Source organism: Alligator sinensis, unplaced genomic scaffold, assembly GCF_000455745.1.
Source record: "Alligator sinensis unplaced genomic scaffold, ASM45574v1 scaffold76_1, whole genome shotgun sequence".
Classification (NCBI taxonomy): domain Eukaryota; kingdom Metazoa; phylum Chordata; order Crocodylia; family Alligatoridae; genus Alligator; species Alligator sinensis.
Window position 1 is genome coordinate 3,949,119 of NW_005841865.1, and position 21,795 is coordinate 3,970,913.

At 42.4% G+C, this 21,795-nt stretch overlaps 1 protein-coding gene across 5 annotated transcripts in view; it reads right to left on the reverse strand.

Annotated features, from left to right (window-relative positions):
• The window catches only part of SULF2 (sulfatase 2), a 201,816-nt gene that overhangs the window by 71,106 nt on the left and 108,915 nt on the right, over positions 1 to 21,795 (reverse strand). For 2 of the 5 annotated variants that reach the window (XM_006016705.2, XM_025191739.1), the window contains 2 exons: positions 20,664 to 20,908; positions 11,641 to 11,880 (listed from right to left, as the gene is read on the reverse strand). In XM_006016705.2, the coding sequence (XP_006016767.1) occupies positions 11,641 to 11,880; positions 20,664 to 20,838 (415 nt within the window). In that variant the 5' untranslated portion in view covers positions 20,839 to 20,908. Of the gene's footprint in view, positions 1 to 11,640; positions 11,881 to 13,704; positions 13,840 to 20,663; positions 20,909 to 21,795 lie in introns of those variants that run through there. The other 3 variants (XM_025191750.1, XM_025191757.1, XM_025191744.1) reach the window with 3 other exon arrangements.

Sequence of the window (21,795 nt, forward strand, 5' to 3'; positions counted from 1 at the left end):
CCCCAAAAAACCTATCCAAGGTTGGCAACCTTTTTAATAGTAAGTGGTATAACAAAAGACTTAGATGGCTTACAGTGAACCTTTATTAGAGTCAGCATTGCCTCATTTTGCACAAGTTCAATCTTAGAGTTTCAATCAATGCCATTTTGTCTGCAAGACTGGAGAAAGTCTCTGACTGCCAAACTCTGGGAAAATATCGGGTTATGTTGTGCAAGAAGAAACATCTACCCTCCTGAAATGAAACCCAGTTTTTTTTTCCATTTAGTAGTGCACTTGGAAGAAGCACTAGGGAAAACATTAGTTCGTAAATAAATAGGCAAAGGGAACAATATAGTCTTACTGGACCCAATTAAGAGAAAATTCCCACCCTGATTCAAACTAACCACAAAATTCTCTCTAACTACAACTCCATCCAGACAGAAGAAATGTCAGCTTCTACAGTTACTTACTTTCCATGGGTTCGTCTCTTCCATCTTTTCTGAAATAATCTTGGCAGCAGGGACTTGTATAACAGCTGACCTCTATGTCCTTCATGTATCTATCCAAGGTACTTATATGGCCCTCAGTACTGAAATACTTCACACAATATTTATTTATCCTCACAACACACTATATAGTAGGGAAGAAGTTGTCTTCCTATTTCACACAAGGGAAACTGAGGCACAAGAAAGACCAACTGATTTGCCGGACATAGATCTCTTGAAAAGGTCTGTTGCAGAGTAGAAAACTGAACTCTAGTACCCAAGGACTAGGCTGGCACCCTAAGTACTGGGCCATTCTCCCTCCCATATACAAGGAAAGCATTACAGTTCTCTACAATGTTCAATCCTGCCTCAGGAAAATACTTTCCATAAAGGTTTATATTACAAGCAGTTGCTGATCTTAGAATTTACCACATGTCAGAGTCCAGAGATATCAGAAGATTTATTCCTTCATCTTTGAGCTGGATACACACAGGCAGGCTTTACCACTACCTACCAATCCAACTCTTTCTGCTCTTACTAGATGAGTATAACAATAAGGGTCTCATACAATATTTTGGGGCACTGAGAAAAGCAGATTTTAGAATCTGCATTCATGTTATCACTGGACCTCTTATTTGAAGCTCCACTGTAACATTATTACTCTGGCAATCTAACCTCTACAGTTATAAAAATAATGAGAGGGCAGCCTTGGGAAGCTGTGCGCCAAAAAATACAATAATTCAGAGAAAAACATCAAAAAAGGACATACTCAAATATGAATGGGATTGTGATGTACATAACTGGATGGATGGACAGACAGAGAGATCTTAGAGAGGTGGTTCTCAACCTTTTTAGGCTGAGGACACCCTTTCCCAAGGCACTCCTTGGAAAATTCCAGCTCTTAGTTTTTACTCATTTTTTGACTCTGGAGAAACAATACAGTGATTTTTCTACTGTAAAGAACTCAGAAAGATCACAACAGGTCAGAATTTTATGAACACTATTTATTTGAAATTGTTGGTTTTATTTTGTAAATCATGTTTGTATACCTGATAATGCTAACTCTGCTTGAAATTCTGTGGTATGCCTGAAAGAATCCCAAGGCAGAGCAGGATGCCACAACACCTGGTTGAGAATCACTGTCCTAGAAGGGATATGGAACATTATCTCAGTCTTTTAGCTATGACCCTGTATAGTATCTAATTCACCCTTCCTTTGCAAGGAGGTAGATACAATAATCTGATGGCTCCTTTTTATCTGTAAATAACATAATCCTAAATGATCTTGAATGTGAATTTTGACAACATTTTGATAATGTACAAATATTCTGGGTGGGGGGGTGGCTCTTTTTTTGAATCCTGAGAGATAAGAATCCTATTTTTGAAGAAATACCACACTAAAAATTGCTTCTTGGCTGAAATGATAAATCAATATGACAAAAGCCATTATACATTAAATGCTGAAGTTGGCATCATATAAGAAGGGTAAATTGCTGGAAAAAAGACAAGATGTTTTTGATAATCCCCAATGTTTCATACTGAAAATGGATATATTTAAGCAAAAAGGAAAGGAAAAGAATAGGGGGCTAGGCAGAAGGGACACATCCTCTGGTTTATTTCCATAGTCATTAGTGAACCCAGCTCAAATGCTAGCAAAAGTATGTTGGACTCCAGGCTAGGTTGTGGATCTCTGTCAGTAACTTAGGCCTCAGGGAGACATTATACTTAAGACACAATTAAACAGTTAATCATGTCTTAAAGCATAAGATGGTCACATGTTCAGGGGATTAATGGCACAATAAAACAGGAAACCAGCCCCACAGTTATTACACATACTTCATATCAGCTTGAACCCTGAGGCCATCCCAATCAGCCATAATCTACTGCCCAGGGGTAGATTATGGCAGGACTTGAGTCCTGATCTGCCAACAATCAGCTGATCACCAGCCACCTCCAAGGACCACAAAGGGGCTCAAATGGCCCCGTATGTTCCCAGAGCCAACGAACAATCAGTTGATTATTGGATGCCCAACCTGGTGGTGCAGGGGGAACCCACAATCATGATCCTAGGCTTCCCCTGCATCAGAAATATGGTGCAATTAGGATCTGATTTCCATGTGTGACATGGCAGAAGGCATGATTATTAGGATCAGGGATCAGACTCCATTGTGCCTTTAAGTGAACATCTGCAAGGGCTTTAATGTACAGAAGGTCATATGGTCGTTCTCCTGCCAAGTGATTAAAGAAGTCTAAGAGACATCGTAGGAGCTAGTAGGAGGGCACAGGTGGCTTTACATTTCTGTAGTCTCTGCATGTAGCTCAGCTCTGCTCAGGCTTTCCGAGTCAGGACAAAAGAGTTCCGCATAGCACATTCCCTCTCAACTCGACTGACCACATGGAAATCCTGGAAACCAGGACATCATCTGGGAAATCCAGGATACTTCTTCCCCACCCTCCTCTCACAAGTTGGCAGGGGCAGGGCTGCCTGTCTACAAGGTACTCCATGATGCTTCAACTCCCAGCCAAACTGTGTCCCATACCCGTGTATTTCTGGGATGCCCGTTGTAATTCTCGACAGCCAGCTGAGACCAGCCTCTGAAATCCAAGACTGTTCTGGCTAAACCGGGACATGTAGTCACTAGGGTGGTGCAAAGCTTTGGATGCTGATTCAATTCGGTCTGATTTGGAGGCCTAATCTCCAAATCTGAATCAAATTGAGAGACCAATAAAAGGTATGAATTGATTTGGAAAAGATTCGGAGAGCTTTGGGTAGCCCCCACTCTCCGCCACAGGGAGCTGGATCTGGACTCCATACCAGTAAGTAGGGGTCGGGGGGGGAGGGTCGGGAGGAGGAGGGAGTAGACCATGGGGGGACCCCATCCCCTGCCTGCTGCCCCAGCCCCTGTGATTGCCCCCCAACCCCTGCCCACTTTCCCAGCCCCATCAATGGCTGCCTGGCCCCAGTTCTTTTTTATTTTTTAAAAGCCCTGCACTCATCAGCTCTTGCCAGGTGGTGGTGGTGGGGGGGAATCCTTGCTGCCCCCCACTGCCCTGCTCTGCATGGGGGGCTCTGCCATAAACCCCCATCTCCCACTCGCTGTCCCAGCCCCACTGATAGCTGCCCTGCCCAGCCCGTGTCCTGGCTCTTTTTCTTTTTTTAAAGAGCCCCACACTTACCGGCTGCTGCAGTGGCCATTGGGGCTTCTGGGGGCTTGTGGCAGAGTCCCCCCACGCAGTGCGGGTCAGTGGGGGGCAGCAGGGATTGCCCCCCTCCCCCCACCTGGCAGGAGTGCAGGGCTTTTTTTTTTTTAAGAGCCGGGGCACTGGGGCCGGGCAGGGCAGCCATTGACGTGGTTGGGAAAGTGGGTGGGAGCTGAGGTCTGTTTGATTTGGAGATTTGGCCGCGGCCAAATCTCTGAATCAGATTCAGCTGAATTGATTCGGGACAGTGATTCGAACCACCAAATTGAATCACTGTCCCCCAAATCGACCGAATCCGAAACAAATGCTTGCTGCTTTGCACAGGCCTAATGGTCACCATACTCTTAACTCTATTGTTTGAAACATATTGTATGTTATACTAAAATTACTAATATTCAGAACCCTGTTTATATACACTGAGGCAGACAGCAGAGGCCAAATTCAGTGCTAGCCAGTGAAGTTGGCTCTAATGCACAGAAGTCAATAATGCAAAAGCCTTTTTCTATATGTTCTCCCAATATTCAATTGTCATAGGCTACACCTACCAGAAGAGAGAAAGTAGCTGGAGGCAATGGATTAGGGGCTGTAAATCATCTCTCTTCCTACAAGCCTTTTTGGTATAGGCCCCAATTGCTCCATGAACTAACTGCTACCATCCTCCCTCCATATCATTTACAAGTGTGGTGGTCTCCAAAACCATGTAAACATGGAACATAATTCATTCAAAAGCCCTATCTAGGATATTTCAATGTGAGCACTTACGATTTAAAGTAAATGTTGACAGGCCCCTCTACATATGCAGGTAAAGGCATGATGGGATCCAATGTGCAAGCCACAAAATTGCGCCTTCTGCCATGCCACATGTACCTTATTGCTGCTGCAGGGGAAGCCTGATAGGGCTTAGCTGATGGGACTCCTAGCTGCGGGGAGGCCCCACGCACCCCTGGGGCAGGGAGACCAGAGCTGCTGCAATCTCCCACTCTCAGTGCACTACATGAACCCCCAGGGCTGGGATATTGCAGCCACACCCCATGGCTGCTGAGACACAGATTCCACAGCTGCCCAACACTGTTAGGACTAACAGTCTCCTCAGCTGCAGGACTCCTAGCCCTGCCTGTATATTAGGGGTGTGCAAAGCTTCAGTCACTGATTCGATTCAGAGAAGATTTGGCCCAATTCGGTGGCCATATCATTGAATCTGAATCAAATCGGGAGACCCATTAAAAGCTCCAAATCGATTCGAAGCATCCAAATTGATTTGGAAAAGATTCAGCAAATTGGAAGGCAGTCTTGCGGGCAAACAAAAGCTGAGAAGAGAGACGAGGGGAAGAAGGGGGGTGGGCAAAGACTGCCCTGATATTGACATCTGTAGTTGGCCAGTGACTGTGATCTTTCCCTGTTTTCCATCAAGGTGTGGCAGGCGAAAGAGGGATGGGCGGTTGGCCCAGAAACAGGTGGGTGGACTGAGATTTAACCAGCACCGGGAAGGTCCCCTGTTACAGGCGACCATCTTTGCTGCTTTCATCCCACTCTGCCAACACACACACAAGTGACATGAGTTTTGCTTTCAACAGTTTGAGGTGCAGTTTCACAGAAACCCCTTCACCTAGCTCCTTGAAACGTGGCAGGCTTCATGCCCTCAGAAAGGGTTACTATCCCTGCTGTTTTCATCCAATTCTGAAAAAAAAAAATGACAGTTATAGGTATTTTAGTGATTCCCCATTATAGTCTATGGCTGAATCACAGAATCATACCAAATCAGCGCTGAATCTTTCTAATCCAATTTGGCCGAATTGACTTGGGATAGTGATCCGAATCACCAAATCAAATCACTGTCCCCCAAATTGGCTGAATCTGAATCCAAATCAAATACTGGCCGCTTCACATAGGCCTACTGTATATGGTGCACCCCTGCGGCTGGGAGCCTGGTCAGCTGACAGGGCTCCCAGCTGCAAAGGCAGACTCTGCTACACATGCAAATTAAAGCTGGATAGCAACCAGCTATAAAGTTAGGACACATTTTTCAGTAATAACTTTGTAGCTGGTTGGATCTTTTTATGGCGTGATTGTTAATCTGCATGTGTAGCCAAGTTAAATTAATTGCACAATTAACCTGGTAATACTGTGATACAGGCAATGTGTAGAGGGGGCCTAAGTGACAGACACACAAGGCATTTATACATATGCTCTGGAAGTGTGGGGGGGGGGAAAGAGGGGAGGTACTTTAATTAGAGCGTCTCTAATCAAAGCACTCTTATCTCGTGTATCAGCATCCCAACATTGAAAAATGGTGGCAGGGGTGCTTTTACTAAAAGTAATTGCATAAGCTTTAGTTAAAGTGCCAGTGCCACCATTTTTCAGCACAGGGATGCTAATACACAAGATGCTGGAGTCTGCTGGAGCATGGAAATTACCATGCCCCAGCAGACTCGATTAATCGAGTCGATTAATTGAGTCTGCTCCAACATGCTGTAATTACAGCACGTCGAAGCAGCCTCACTGCATGTGTATAGGTGCTCATAAATCTCATTTTCAAAAGTGACTCAGTGTAGATTGAAAGCTAGTGCAAAACCAATTACACTTAGGTTCCTAATGGTCACAGTCACGTCTGAAAATGAGTCTTAGGCTCCTAAATCTTTTAGGCACACTTGAAACATTTATCCTCAGTCCCTCACTGATGGCAAATTCTGCTGTCCTTTGCACAGGCTTTGTCCTGGAGGTATACAAGCATGGTCTAGCAGCTATGGCACTGGACAGAGTCAGGAGACCTAGTTTCTATTCTAAGATTTGCCAGTGATCTGCTATATGACCTTGAGCACATCACTTACCGTTCTACAGCTTACATCATAAGCCCTTCAAGGCAGAGTGCCAAAACACCTTCATGTTTCACAAGATCCTTTTAAGGGTGCTGTGCAATACAAGCATTGTTAGGTATGCAAACACCTACACCCGATTCATGAGATAAACCCAGAGATTACAAGTAAGAATCCCTACTGTTAAAAACATTCTCACCTGTTATGGGCTTTCTGAGTTCTCTGCTACAGAAGAATTGCTCTATTATTTTTCCATAGTCAAAAAATAAGTAAAAGCTAAGAGCTGGTATTTTCTGAGGGGCGCCTTGAGCCTAAAAAAATTGAAAAGCACTGGCCTAAACACTTTCATAATACAAATAGTACAAACTTTGGGGAGTTGATAAACTCAGAATTTTACTCTTGGCTTGTATTTGTACATTACAATCCAGTCACATATTTTCCAGGTTCATTCCTCCTTTAATAAACATTTACCAACAGCCTTCCTCCTGTTCCTCAGACTTTAATGTAAAAGTAACTTTGAAATGTCAAAGCCTTAGACAGTGAAGTGGAAAAATAATTATTTAAATGCAGTCAGCCACTGTATCTTTTTAGTGTAATATTAATGGGAGGAAATGGAAGATTGCGACTGAATTTTAATGAATTAATTTGTTAATTATTGCAAAGCCTGTGAAAGAACGAAGTATGATTATTACCTTTATTCCCAGGAAATTTCAAATTATGGTACATACAGACCTCTAATAATATTTCTATGAATTCTTAACACATGAATGCTGTAAAATGGTATTAAATTTCTGTATAATTCAAGTATGAACCCAATGTCAGAAGGCCAGATTCTGACATCCTAATTCACAAGTAGTCCTTAGCGTCACCAAAAACAGTGGGGCCAGATGCACAGTAAGTACTGACAGTGTGCTCTTCTACCAGGCTGGATTTGGCTCATCATTCCTAATCCTACTGAATGTCATAAAACATGCATGTGTTTTCATTTCCTGTAGATTAGGCTGAAATAATCCACAAAATGTTCTAGAAATCAGTCACCAATTTTAAGACCTAATGAGTTATACCAGCGAGTGGCAACATTTACTGGCAGAGAGAGCCAGAACAACTCAGCTCAGGTCTGAGGTAAGCAGATGCTAAGATTCACCCACCTCCACTGCTTCTGCCTGCTACCTGACTGTGGTGCAGCATTGGGGATGCTTATACAAGTGACATTTTTTACATGATAGAGTCCCTGAAAGCGCTCTACAGCTGTGACTTTATGCACGTGCATGGCTGCAGAGCACTTTTAAAACAGCTGACCATGCAAAAAATTAACCTTGGTCAAATGAAGTACTAGCACTGTAAAGCAAAGCACCTTAGGGAACTTGTGTTCCCTCCAGGATTCATTTTGTGTGTAGGGGTGGGGGAGGAAGGGAGAAGGGGAACAGCAGCATGGAGCTGCTGGCTGCTTTTAAGTGGCCAGAGCTAAGGGAGGCAGGGGGGAAGGATGGAATGGAGCCGCCCTCCTCCCCCCGACTGGAGTACTGGGGGGAGCCGGGCCAGGCCGGGCCTGTGAGGCAAAGGGGGCTCCATTCCAGCACAGTCCCCCCACCCTCCCCCACTCTCATTCAAAAGCAGCTGGCAGCTCCATGATGCTGCTCCCTCTCCCCGTCCTGCTCGGGAGAAGGGCAGTTCAGCAACCTCTTTAGAAGCTGCTGGAGTGCCCCAACTGCTGGCCAGGGCTCCAGTCCCCCACCCCTGACCCAACAGGGGGGTTAACTCATGGCACTTTATGTAAAGCGCCATGAGTTAGAGCAAGGCCCTGAACATCTGTAGGCACCCTGGGGGAGCTCCCCTCTGCCTAGACCCCAGGTGCCTAACTGAAACGCAGTGTAGGCAGAGCCCCCCACCGCCAAAGCCATAGCTCTGTGGGCCAGATCCAAAGGCTGCATGGGCTGGATCCAGACTGTAGGCTGTAGTTTGCTGACCCCTTAGTTAGACAATTAAACAAACGGAAGAGGGAAGCTCTTCTCATTAAGTAATGTGTAAGGAAAAGTTTAGATTTGTGTTACAAAATAAATTGTTGGTATTTGTTGCAGGAAATAAATAAACAACAATGCATCATGCATTTTAAATGCTGCATCCTGGAAAGAAAAGCGTGTGTTCAAAAAAACAGAACTTTTTTTTATAAATGTTTCTACAAGGCACTTTTGGCAGGGTTAATTCTCTGACATTCAGAAACGTTTATTACAGGATCTCTTTGTTTTCCCTCCATTCTAGTCATGTCCTGCTCAGGGACTGAGCATTAGTGCCCACTATTTTCAGTTAGTGATGATTCAGGCAGCAGAGCTTCACCAGCTTTCCACAGATGAATTTTTCAACCGACATGCTTGTTTACTTAAATTGTCCTTCCTGCATAATTTCCCACAATATGTAATAAGGCAATGACGTGAGACACTCCTCAAAGTAGGATTAAGATACAGAGAGCCAGAATGTACAGAGCTGGGCCTGCAGGGGGAACAACCCGGCCTTCATAGTTACCCCTTACAATGATGACATTTTCCGGACTGTAATTCAAATGAATGCTCAGGAGAGCACACATCTATTCACAGACTCTAGGAGTTTAGTGGCAGAAAGAAAGGGGGGGAAAAAATAGGGGAATCAAGCTCTGCACTATCCCTATGTTTATTCTGACTGATCCATACAAAGGTGAAAGCTCGAGTATTCTGCACGCTGGGAGAAATCCTGGCTCTGTTTAAGTCAGTGATGGAACTCCCCATGACTTCAAATAAGACCAAAATTTCACCCTTTTTTACTGTGTTTCTGTGCTTAATACAATGAATTTCTCTGAATTATCATAGACAGGTAGAGAGTGCAAAACTGCAGAAAGACTGAACGTGTGAAAGTGCTCGTGGCAATGTTATGCTGTTTCTATGCCCTCCCACACTTTTTCCGTTTGACCAAGTGTGGGAGAATCCTGCATCATATTGATTTTTCTGCCCACGCACAAGTGGCACTTGTCCAGTAGTTTCAGCAGCAGCATGAATCTAGCTGGAACTGCACAAGTCTGAACAAATACAAGCCACCGGATGTCACTGCCATTGGAAAAATGCCACAGTGCAGGTAGGAAGCTCCCATAGGGGGTGAGAATCCTTTTCTGCAAGAAGACCAAAATGCAGGGAGAGACTGAAACCACACAAACTTCAGCTGGAGGCACAAACTAACATGAATGAGGGCAGAGGCAGGGAAGCTTAAGGAACGTAAAGCTGAGACGAGCACGAACAGAAGAGAGCAAGTGAGCAAAATGAGTGGGCTTAGATGGCTACAGCACCCCTTAGATGGAAAGCACCCCTTTCCTCCCCTCCTCCATTGCCCTTTAGTTTTGCAGCTCTGTGAGATTTACACTTGTGCTCAAGTACTTTCGTGAATCAGGAACTTTGCTCACTGCTGCAGCCACTCTTATACAGACTTCTCATTTCAGTGAAGTTTTACTGATGAGATCCAAAACACCCTGGCTCTGGAAATATGAGATGCTGAGCGTTCAAAGCTTTTAAAACTTATTTTCTACTGAATTAGTGAAGCAAGTAAATCTGATAAAATCTCTGGAAGAAGTAAGTAAAATGTGCCCACACACACAGCTATGCACCCTTATCAGGGAACTCAAGCCCTTTAATAAAACCATAGTTCAAAATTCCAACCAGTCACTAATAGCAGGTACTGTTGAGTAAGTCTGATGAGAAAAACTCTGTGATTGCCTGCGTGTACTGAAGATTTCAGTCACCACGTTAGTCATAGTTTGCACTCAGAAAAGTGGCATTTTTGCATATGCCAATCATTATTCCAAGAAATTTGGTCTGCACATTAATAGGGAAAAAAACTGTACATTTTACTATTTAGAAGGAAAAATAATTGAACATAATTTTTAATTTGGGGTCCAAATCATGACAGATCATGACACTATTGAATGTTTGAAACTCCTACTGAAATCAGTGGGAGATGAAGTTGCTTGTGACATGGCCAGTGACTATCCTAACAACAATGATAATGATCAAATATCAGCAAACAAAGGACAAAATGCATTATAAAGAGGAAATCATTGACCTTGACTTGATGGATATGCAGTCACAGGTACTAATGCCTGAAATGATAAGTGAATGGAAATTGCTATCAAGCTATGAGACATTTACATTTTGTCCCTATTTCTTTCTTTCAGAACTAAGGCAGGCCTTCCTTTACTTTAGGAGGAAATGACCAAATTTAGTTTGAAACTCGGCTTCTGCAATCTGAGCCCAGTGTGCCCATGTGCTGTAATAACTAATTAACATTTATAATGTGGTAGTGCCTAGCAGCCTCAAACCCAGGTCGGGGCCCCATTGTGCTAGTGCAGTACAAACATATGGTACGTGATAGACCCTGACCCAGACAGCTACATGAATATTTTCAGGCTTATGTTTCCCTCTGAAACCCTGCTTACTGACATGCCATAACAAGGTGTTAATGAGCAACACAGCACGAGTAAACTCAGGAGTGTGACAGCAGCGCTGTAATGGGCAAGGTCCTGAACTGCATGACTACAAAAAAGGAAACGAGTGTGAAACAGAACCTCACATTTTCACCACTCTACTTCACGGCCTCTTTATTAGTAAGGGCATTTGCATGCAAACAGGATCTTACGTTTCTCAACAGTTCTTCTACTCCTGCTGCTCACTCCTCACCTGAAATCTTTCCTTAATCCTCTATATGAGAACAGGTTATCATCTCCATAGTAACCGATCCAATTCAAAGCTCCCCCACCATACACTGAACAAGAAACCCTTTCTCTCCTTCCTCTAGTTTTATTAAACTAACAACTTAGGTGTTTTAAGAATGCCATCTCCTCTCACTGTGCACTCTGAAACCCTCTCCTCCACACTGTCTTTCAATATCATTGAAGGGTATGTCCTATGTACTTTAGACACATGTAGGGAGCCTACTGGCAAGTCGCCCAAGTGCTGTGTAGGTTGTGTCCTGGTTCATTCCCTAGCTAAGATATTCAGCTCCTGGAGCAAGCCCTCTTCCTCCCTCTTCCTCAACCTTTGAAAACATATTGCTCAACTGACCAGAAAAAATGGGTGCCAATACCACCATGTGTAGTAAGGTCTGTGGCAGTTGTCAGTTAAAGACCATTTGGTACATTGGCCTTACCTGTCCTGTATCCCGTGTTATTGAGGTACACCGCAAATGTGCGTATTTCATGCTGAGCTTGCCAGGATGGAGAGGAGCAGTTCTCATTGTTAGTATAGGTGTTGTGATTGTGGACATATTTTCCGGTGAGAATAGAAGAGCGGGATGGGCAGCACATTGGTGTCGTCACAAAAGCATTGATGAAGTGGGCACCTCCCTGTTCCATGATCCGCCTTGTTTTATTCATCACTTGCATAGAACCTGAAAGAAGAAAACCATCCATGGCTGACAAAAGCTTCTCTTGTTTTCAGTTAAAACAAACCAGAACAAAACCCTGTAAGCTGATATGGTAAAGACGTTATAAGGTATTAGTCAGCACAAGTCCAATGCAAGATTCTGTCTTGTTATCAGGATCCTCATATGGGGCCCGATGTTGAAGTCGTAGCTGAGATTTTACTAAGCCCTGTTGACATCTGTGGGAGTCCAACACCAGAATGCCTCAGTATCTTGCAAGCTAGGGTCCAAATTCTGCCAGAGTGAGCACGTCTCACAAGACATTTACTACGGAGTTGCCTAATTAGCTCCACAGTAAAACTTCATCGTCTACATGTGCAGGGTTATTAGGATGGAGTAAATTAATTAACTCAGCTGTAGGATAGTACTGCCAAACACAAGTGCTATCCTATGGTGGAATTATTTGTTCCGCTGAAATGCATGTTTAGATGCTGGCAGGGCTGGCTGGGGCACAAGGGTGCTTCAGTGCAGAGGCTACGTGCTGGCTAGCCCCACACTGAAACACCTGTGTTCTCCAACCAGCCCCTCTGCACCATGCTGAGCTAACTCAGAGTAGCCCTGGGCTGGCAGGCCGATCCCCTGCATCCCCAGCCAGCTGGGGCTGCTCCACCTCGGCTCAACATGCTGCAGTCCTGGGTGCATGCGCAAACAGTGCGCTCAGGAGCAATAAACTCTGGAGTGAACTGAGCCAGTTTATTCAGTTGCTAGAACAGCACATGAAGACGTGCCCGCTGAGTTGTATGACACTCTGCAAGTAGTCTCTCTGGAACCACAGGTACTGCTCATGGAGTTAACCATGAATGAAATCCCAGATTCTATTAAATAGGGCTTGCACCTTATTTTGAGGAGTTTGGTGGTGCATTAGCTTTTGGCTGGGGTTCCATACACGAAACAATTTAACCCTAAAAAAAAAAAAAAAATAGTTGACACAAGGCCATCATCTTCTCTTTTCTTCTTTCCTTCCCTCATTTGTTGGCAGGTAAGGTTGCTTAGAACTTGCCACCCCATTCTCCTTGCACCCCACAAGAAAGCAATGGATGAAACCATAAGGAATCGGTCTAGTGAATTTTGTCACAATTTGTCCCAGATGGGTCAGCCTCATGTACTAGTACTACAAGAGACTAAAATTCAGTCCACCTCTGTCATAGTTTTTACTTTACAGTGATTTGGGGCTTGGTTCCACAACAATGGCCCCTCACTGATTTTACATGAGGTTGGTAACATAGCAAAGGCCATAACAAGTCTGTTAACACTAAGAGGTTTATATCATAGGAGATTTAGACAGTTCAGGGTAATGGGATACAAAGCCTTTTAACAGCCAAGGTCAACAATACCAAATGCCACTGGCATTCAATGGCTACTCATTTCTTATATACAAGGATTCAACATGGTTCCTAGTGGGAAGATATCCACTTTACAGAAACTGGTTTCACAACTGGCATTTTATTGCCTGTCTGTGCAGAGAATCCAGGGTTGAAAGTGCATGGAGAATGAGTTTCCTCTTTCCTGCACCAAGGTGATCCCTCTAGGTTAGATTAAAGGACACCAATGGAGGAAACTTGCTGCTGGGCTACACTTGCCCTGGAAAGAAGTTCCTTCTTCAAAGCACATAAAAATAGCACGTGACCAACACTATCCCCTCAAAAATGAACAGAATAGACACTGAAACAAAGCAAATGTTGCATGATCATACCCTTCTTCTACCAAATATCAGTAGAGAATATTGTGAACAACATCAGGATTAGCATAAGGTTTCATGTTGGAGTGGAGCTAGAGTATAGTGAAACTTACCCAAGGTTGGGTTGGATTAATGGTTCAGTTTTAATCAATGCATCCTGCAACCATCTGGCACAAACTGTATGTTGTTTCCATCAATAATGGGTTTAGATTTCTTCTAAGCTCTTTAGGTAGAGATTTCATTATGAAATTGCAACAGTGAGTTGATTTGATACAGGGCACATTGATGCAACCAGGAGTCAAAACCTAGAGGGAAAAATGGTTGAAATCCATACAGGAAATTGACTCTCTGGTTCCATGAAGGGAGACGAATTCCTCTTACTAGTCCTTTTATTTTAAAATTCCCCAAGTCATTAGATTTCTTGAGACCACTGTGTGTTTGACAGGGAAAAATAAGAGTTGTTAAGGAGTTTTTTTAAGTGGCCAGAGTTCATCCCTAGAAGTCTCTCTTACATTGATATAGTGGCTCCTATACAGAAGAAATTGTTATATTGCACATATTAAGAAGAAGTTTGTAAACAAAGAAAGACCTTGTTGTGATCACAAGATAGAAAATTGCATTTTAGGAGCAGTCTCCCCTTTCTTCAAAGTCTCCTCTAACCTCAGTTATAACAAAGCCATCTGTACAGCATGTGAGCCTGAAAAGTGAAGGTATCTGCTCTGCTCTGTCTCATGAGTTAACCCAAAAATAAGTAAGCAGGCTGAAGGAATGTTTTGTCATTCTACTCCTAACTGCAATTTTAACAACCCCTTTAAATGACAGAGGCATCTGTGCATAAATAATACTACATGTTAAGTCTTCCCTTGGGGACAGTAACCTCCTTTAATAAAACTGCTGTAATGACAAGACCTTATATATCAACAGTCTTTAATATAAAAACATATGATCTAATCTTCTTCCCCAGCTTGAGAACTAATGCAGAGTGACAGACCAGTGGAAGGTAAAAATCCAGCATCCCTTTCCGTGCAATCTTAAATAGGCCAGCTTTAAATATTTTAAATAATGCTAAGCCAGCCAACCAAAACTTATTTTCTTCCTCCTGCCTCCAACATAAACTTGGTGACATAAAAAGAAAGTAGAAATTGGATTCTTCTATGGCACAACATCACTTGTGTGTTAAGCAGCAATTGGAAACCAGCAAACCTTCTTTTCTCAAGTGGGGAAACCTTTTGGGATTTCATTAGTTAGATTCTCATGTTCTAAGAGAAGTTACACTTTCATGCATCAATATTTTATTCAGAAAAAGATCTCTGTTACAAGACTAAAATCATAGGTACAAAAATAAAGGTAACTTAGTTATTAAGCGCATGATATTTGGTGAATTATAAAAAGACACTCTACAGGACTTTGAAAAAAGATCCAACAGGTCAAGACACAAAGAGAAACAGGAACTAGATTGAGATTTAGTCTGGACTTCACAGGGGTTTTTTTGTGCTTAGTCTTTCCTCAGAGATCATTACATCACTGACAACAGCGTGTAGACTAATATTATAATGGAAAAAAAATGAACAAACTTTTTACAGTCCTTGAGTGGAACCTTGACATTGAGGAAACACTTATGCAACTATGCAAGCTCAACGGCATACACTGAAGAAGTCACTCCTTTTTATAGCCCTTTGTTTTTTGCACTAACAATTATCCCCCACCATCTGGGAAGGAAGCTTTCCCTTCATTAAGGGTCAGAAAGTCCTTTATTTTCTCCTCTGCTGAACATGAATGATGGAAGAGTTATAACAGAACATGAAGACAGAGGCATCTCAGGCACCAGGAAGTTTGTTAAAATGACAATAGTAGGGATCTTTTGCAGCACGGTTAAGATTTCAGAATAAATACCCATTTTATGATAAGTGCTGCAGTATCTTCTAAGGATATGATGAAGCTGAAAAATGCATATCACAGAAGAGTTCTAACATCATTCAAAAATAAGAAAACCAAGTATAAGAAGACTGACAGAAACATTAAAATCACAGCATGGCATATGTAGGAGAATTATCCTAAGTTTTTCTAATAACAATTCATGACAAGGCACATTAAGAAACCATAAGGACTTCGTTGCACTGATGCAACAGAAGTGCAAGCTTCTCATCAGGTGCTTTTAAAAACCTTACATTGTATGCAAGTCTGAAGACTGCACATACAAACAGGTACAGGTTTCCTTCACTTTATGCTGTACATGCATTCTTGGAAAACAGCACATAACTCAAATTCACGTAAAGGGAACTCACTTTACAATGTAACAAATAGGGAGATGTTCCAAGACATCTGTACTGACCCCCAGACCCATTTCTACCACTTTTACAAGACAATTTTTGGTACTCACTAACAGCAGACAGCGCACACAAGCACAGGGCACTATCACAATGGGGATGACAACTACGGAAACACGTGTCGCAGACAATGAGCAAGGAGCACAGATCCACACAGGAGACTATATTTTGGTGCTCGTCACTCCAACAATGCACCGCACAAAGCAGCTGACTGCAGGCTTCCACCACACCGATCACATACAAGTGAATTTACCTCGCATATAACGAATTTCTGGTATGAAAAAAGTTATCGCACAAGAGTGAATTTGCAGATACAGAACCCGCATAAAACTAGGGAAACCTGTAGTTATTTACAGATACTTGACTAGCACATAAATGGCTAGTGGTGTGCACACCAATGCTGTTTTTGTGGAGCAAAACAGCACACATTTTTAATATGTTGTACCAGGATTCCAAAATGTGCAACTGTTGTACACTGTTTCCCACATATTTTTTGCCCAGTTATATTTATTAATTATTCACACTATGGCTGGATCATCTTCCTTGGGACCTGTTCAGTTGCACTAGAAGTGTTATCCACATGAAGGAAGTTTATCTTGATCATATTTTGCAACAGATGCAATCACATCACAAATACAAGGTACCAGTTATACATTAAATTCAAATTTTAGCATTCAAGAAACTATTTTTCCTGTACTATTTTACTGGTCTCTCACAGCTCATCAACAACAGCACACTGTAATGGTGTACAATTCTAAAATAAATTATATGGATTTACCACATTATATTTCCTTTTGTTATATTTAAAATACACTCACTTCTTGAAGAGAGGAACATATGAATGTTTGATATGCAAATGTAATCGACTGTATTGAAGAAAGAATTTATTGTGAATTCTTCAGCACAAGCCAATAGTAGAAACTTGCTAAAATCCTTAATCAATTTAGCAGCTGTTTGAAGAAGTAATATTGAATTTTTCATTAACTAACATTTTATTGTCAGAGATCATACAATTAATGTCAGAGTTTGGCAGCTCCCGTTGTTGAAAAGCTTGAATTAAGCCCCAAGTGACTTCATCTGTGTTGAAGCTAAATTTGAGAGGTGACACCTGTAGGTGGACATGTATGCTCAACCCCTGGAATGCTAATTACCTCTCTTCGTTATGCTTACTTTCTAATTGAACCATTCAAGATACAATTTTTCCCCAATTTCTTTTCTTTCCCCCATTTGTCATTAAAAGCTGCTAACAGGTTTTCTCTTCTCTGGTTAGGACCACCAACAGGCACATTGTCTTCTGTGCAAAACTTATACTTCTTCAGCATGACATACATCAACACGTAACTCAGATCCTGCAGGTAACCAAAGCCCTCTTTTTCTACAACAGAGGAAAGTGGATTTTGCTGACCTGCTGTAACTATAGTAATACAGCATCCAAAAAACCCTAGAATCTATACTGCAGGGGCCCACTGGCACTATGATAGCTTGGATAATCAGATTTAACTGGAAAACTAACCTTTTCGCCCATATATTTCCCCTCTTCTTTCCTATGAATCACTTTGTCTACTACGCTCTGTATGGCTCTTCTGACACAAAGAGCAACAAGTGACTGTGTGTCACTTGTATATAGCTGGCTAAACTGCTACTGGTCTTCTTGTGAAGAGAGATAAGGAGAAAGCAGTTGTCTTTTCTCATTTGTATCCATCACAATTTGCACAATTTGCTCAAATCTGAACCAAAAATTGTACAATTTTCAACAGTTTCTCCCTTGTTTCAATCCATGGCAAGGGTTTGGTTTCCTGAATAAAAATCATGATTAAAACACCCGTGCAAATAAGAAAGGAAGTTGAGCCTTTTCCTGAATGGTCTGCATCTCCTCCTTGCAAACCACACCTGTTACTGCTATATTGTTAAAAACTTTTTAGATTAAATAAGGGGAAGGCTGTTAACATGCCTGAGATTGTTTCATCTTTCTTTTCATTTCAGAATAGCCATAAAACAATTTTAGCAGAACAACAAAAGGAAATGCCATCTTGCCACCAATGGCACAGGATTTCCTTAGAAATATTGGTGTTCCTGACTATGCTCAACTTTCCCTCCTATACCTCCAAAATTCCCAAGATTTTGTTAGCTAGTATTTGTAATCTATAAAACAAACTGCAGTTGACATGTTGTTACCATTTCCCTTAATACACGCTAGGCCCAGTACTCACAAATGGCAGTTTTGATAACATTGGAAGATTTGTCAGATCAGTTAAGAATAACAATTGCTTCAAACAAACATTGTGTCTCATGAAGCATTAGTGAAATATGATTAATAACAAACCTTGGCTTCACAAAAATGCATTTTTTTCCAAGCCAGATCCTAATTTGTGTGGACACATGCCCATTAGGCTTGAAATTGAAAAGAAACATCAGATTATCTGAGAAAGGTAGTATGCTGCCCAGAGGACTTGGACAATTGCATCAGAGACAAGCAGGCCAACATAAATAGAAATTGATGAATTTTTTAGGACCACCCTCTGGATTTTAGTCACATGAGACTCTGAGATAATGTACTTGGGTTTTTTGGATATGCATTATTGAAACAGTCTGTCTAATTGTTAAAAACATTACTGTCCCTCAAAAAATCCCATCAGACTCTGCCTCACTTAAACTAAGGTTTGATTCATTAGCTTTTTACAGTGGAAAATTTTCTAATCACTTTTGGAACCAATGGGACACTGCGATATGCTCTCTAACATGCAGAAATACTGACCAAAAAGAAGCATCTATAAACACAGTGTCATGCTGCCACACTGCAGTTCTGGCTTAGAAGAGCAGCTGTCAAAAGGTACTTCACTTTATTAGGGGTGCACTGATAGAGATTTATTGGGCTGATACCGATCCGATTGCTGATATGCACCCTTTGCAGCATGGACAGCAGCATCTGGCTGGTAAGTCTGTTGTGGGGGAAGGGGCGAGGCAAGGGGCGAGGGGGGCGACAGATCGAGGTCCCCATGATGAGGGAGGGAGTGGGGCTGGGGTAGGGGCTGTTCAGCCAGGGTGGAGCATGGGACGGAGCCGTAGCTCATCCAGGGGGGCACAGGGACGGCTCCTGCCATTATACGCACCCCAGAAAGGCATGGGGGGGCATGTGCCCCCAGATCAATGAGCGGATCAAGAGTGGGCTGCCGCTGTGAGCTGGGGCTGAGGCTGGGGGCAGATTCTTCCCAGTGGGGGGGCTGGGCAGGTGCTGCACTCAGACCAGGTGGTGGTGGTGGTACTGGGAGGGAGTTATGGAGTGGGGCTACGGCAAAATTTGGGATGGCCACAGCGCCCCCCATAGTCCCACTCTCAGTGCTGCCTCCCGCCTTAGGCACAGCCCCAGTCCAACCTCCCAGCAGGAACTACTTGGCACAGCCCTAGCCCCAGCCTGCCTTCACCCCGCTTGCAGATCTGGGGTTACGCACCCCCCAAGCTGTCCTGGGGTGCACACAGCAGTGGGAACTGCCCCCCCCCAAAGATGAGCTGCAGCTCAGTCCCATGCCCTGCCCCACCCTGACTGGGCAGCACCAGCCCCTGCCCCCTCCCTCCCTCACCATGGGGGGCCTATTCCCCTTCCCTCCCTCCGCCCCAACAGACTTACCAGCCGGAAGCTGCTCTGCACTCCATGCTGCCACATGCATACTGTGGGTGTACACACACATGGGCATTTATTGGTGACATAATTGGCTCCATCAGTCAAAAAAGCCAACTGCCATTAATACTGTCAATTTACTTTATACCAGTGCCAATCCAATATGGACCTGATGTATCGGTGCACCTCTACACTTTATGACTGTACATTTCCCCCTTCCCCCCACCCCCCCAAGACTTGTTTTCTAAACTTTCACATATTTTGGGCTGAACATTTGGTTTCTCATAATGGTCAAAAGAAACAAGCACACCCAAACTCTCAATTTTACGCAAATCTGGGCTGTATGAGCCCATTTATAAATGTATCAAGAGACTAACATAAAACTGCTTTTTGATCACTGCTTAATCTTGATATGTAACATTTTACAAAGAGAAACTTATTAGAAAAAACCCTGTCAACTTCATTAATGTTCCAAATCATTACACAAAGAATTTGTTTAATCTTAATCTTCTTTCCTCAATTAAAGCATCTACTAGTAGAATGGATTATCAGAGTTGGATAATCTTTGATGCTAAGTTCTCGGGGATAGAACTCAAGTATACTCATAGCTATGGGAAAAATAACCCAAACAATTTTAATATTTTCGCTAACGTTTTGAGATAAAACATTTAGAATGGGGAGAAAAACAATTTATGCCTCTGCTTCATGAAACTTAATTCGGCAATTGAGTAGTTACATATCTAAGTAGCTTGTTAAGACATCTAAACCTACTCTTTTTGTGCACAACTTCCTAGCTTGGGCATGAAATTTCAGGAAGCACAGTTTATATATGTAGATAAGAACAAACAGAAAAATTCTGTTCTCCTTCCAAAACAGGATGTAAATCCCCAGAAACAGAATGATTTAAATTTTAAATTGATGATACATTTGCTCTCAGTGATTTAGAATGTTACTGGAAAATGTTTTCCGTTTAATGATGGGTTACCACTTTTTCTATCATACTTTTTGCGCTGAAAAATAAATGTTTATCTGCAGAGTAAGGTTAAACCACGACTGTAGAGTACAGAAGCTGGACACAATCAAAGGCAATACAGTATCTGTGAAATTTCTAAAACAGTTTGGCTCTTACCAAGTTCTACATCCTGATCATCAGTAAGAACAAGAATGATGTTTGGGCGGATGTTTCTGCGGTCCCTTTGAAATCTTCCCTTCAGACGCTGATTTAACAGGAAAGCTGAATTTCCATGCAATAGTGACAAAACAGTCATCATGAATAATCCAAGGACAATGCTATGCTGTGCCATTTTGTGTTGGTTTTGTGTTCTCTCCAAACAAGTTGGAATAACGCCTTCTATTCCTTCTTTACTTGCAGATCTAATGTGAAAGAGGGGAAAAACAGGTAAACATTTATGCCAAAAATCAATGATCAGTGAAGTACTCTTTAGAGGATTAAGTCTACGACACACCTGATGCCTAAAAAACAAACAGGAGTCTTGTTGTTTTTCACTTTGGCACCTGCTAGAAGTAGAAACATACAAGAGAATTTTTGCAAAGCTTTATTTAAATCTGCCATTAATTTTGATCAGTGTCAAAACATGGCATAAATTTCATGGCGTTAGGGGAACAAATTCTTAAAAAGAACCCAACCAAATTTAAAAAGAATCAATTTAGGGTGACACTGTGTTACTTCAACCTGGGTTTAATAATTTCCAGGGGCCTGGGAAAAAAAAACCAAACAAATTCTCCAATTAAAAAAAAAGAAAAAATATTGCACATTCACCGACTTACCTGCAGGAGCTGCTCTCCATGATGCCTGGCTGTCACATTCATATGTGCATGCACACATGCACATGCAGCCCCTTGCAGACTGGAACTCTGCCAGCCTACAAGGGGAAACCTGCCAGTTCCCACATTTTTTTCCTTAAAAGGATAAAATCTGCATTTTTCCTCTCTGAATGGAGAAAATCCATGTTTTTCCATAGCAAAAAGAAAACCCAGATCCCTGATATTTTCACAGAATTTGCTTTTTTTTTTTTAAATTAGACAAACATCTTTTGTAGTTACAATTTAAGGCTCCTATCTTGCAAACTCTTACAATGCACACATCAAGAATAGTATTACTGATTAAAACTGCTTGTGGCTGTTACCCAGAGAATAGAGCCCTAAAACTGCCCCCAATGAAGTCATAGATTCATAGATGTTAGGGTCGGAAGGGACCTCAATAGATCATCGAGTCCGACCCCCTGCATAGGCAGGAAAGA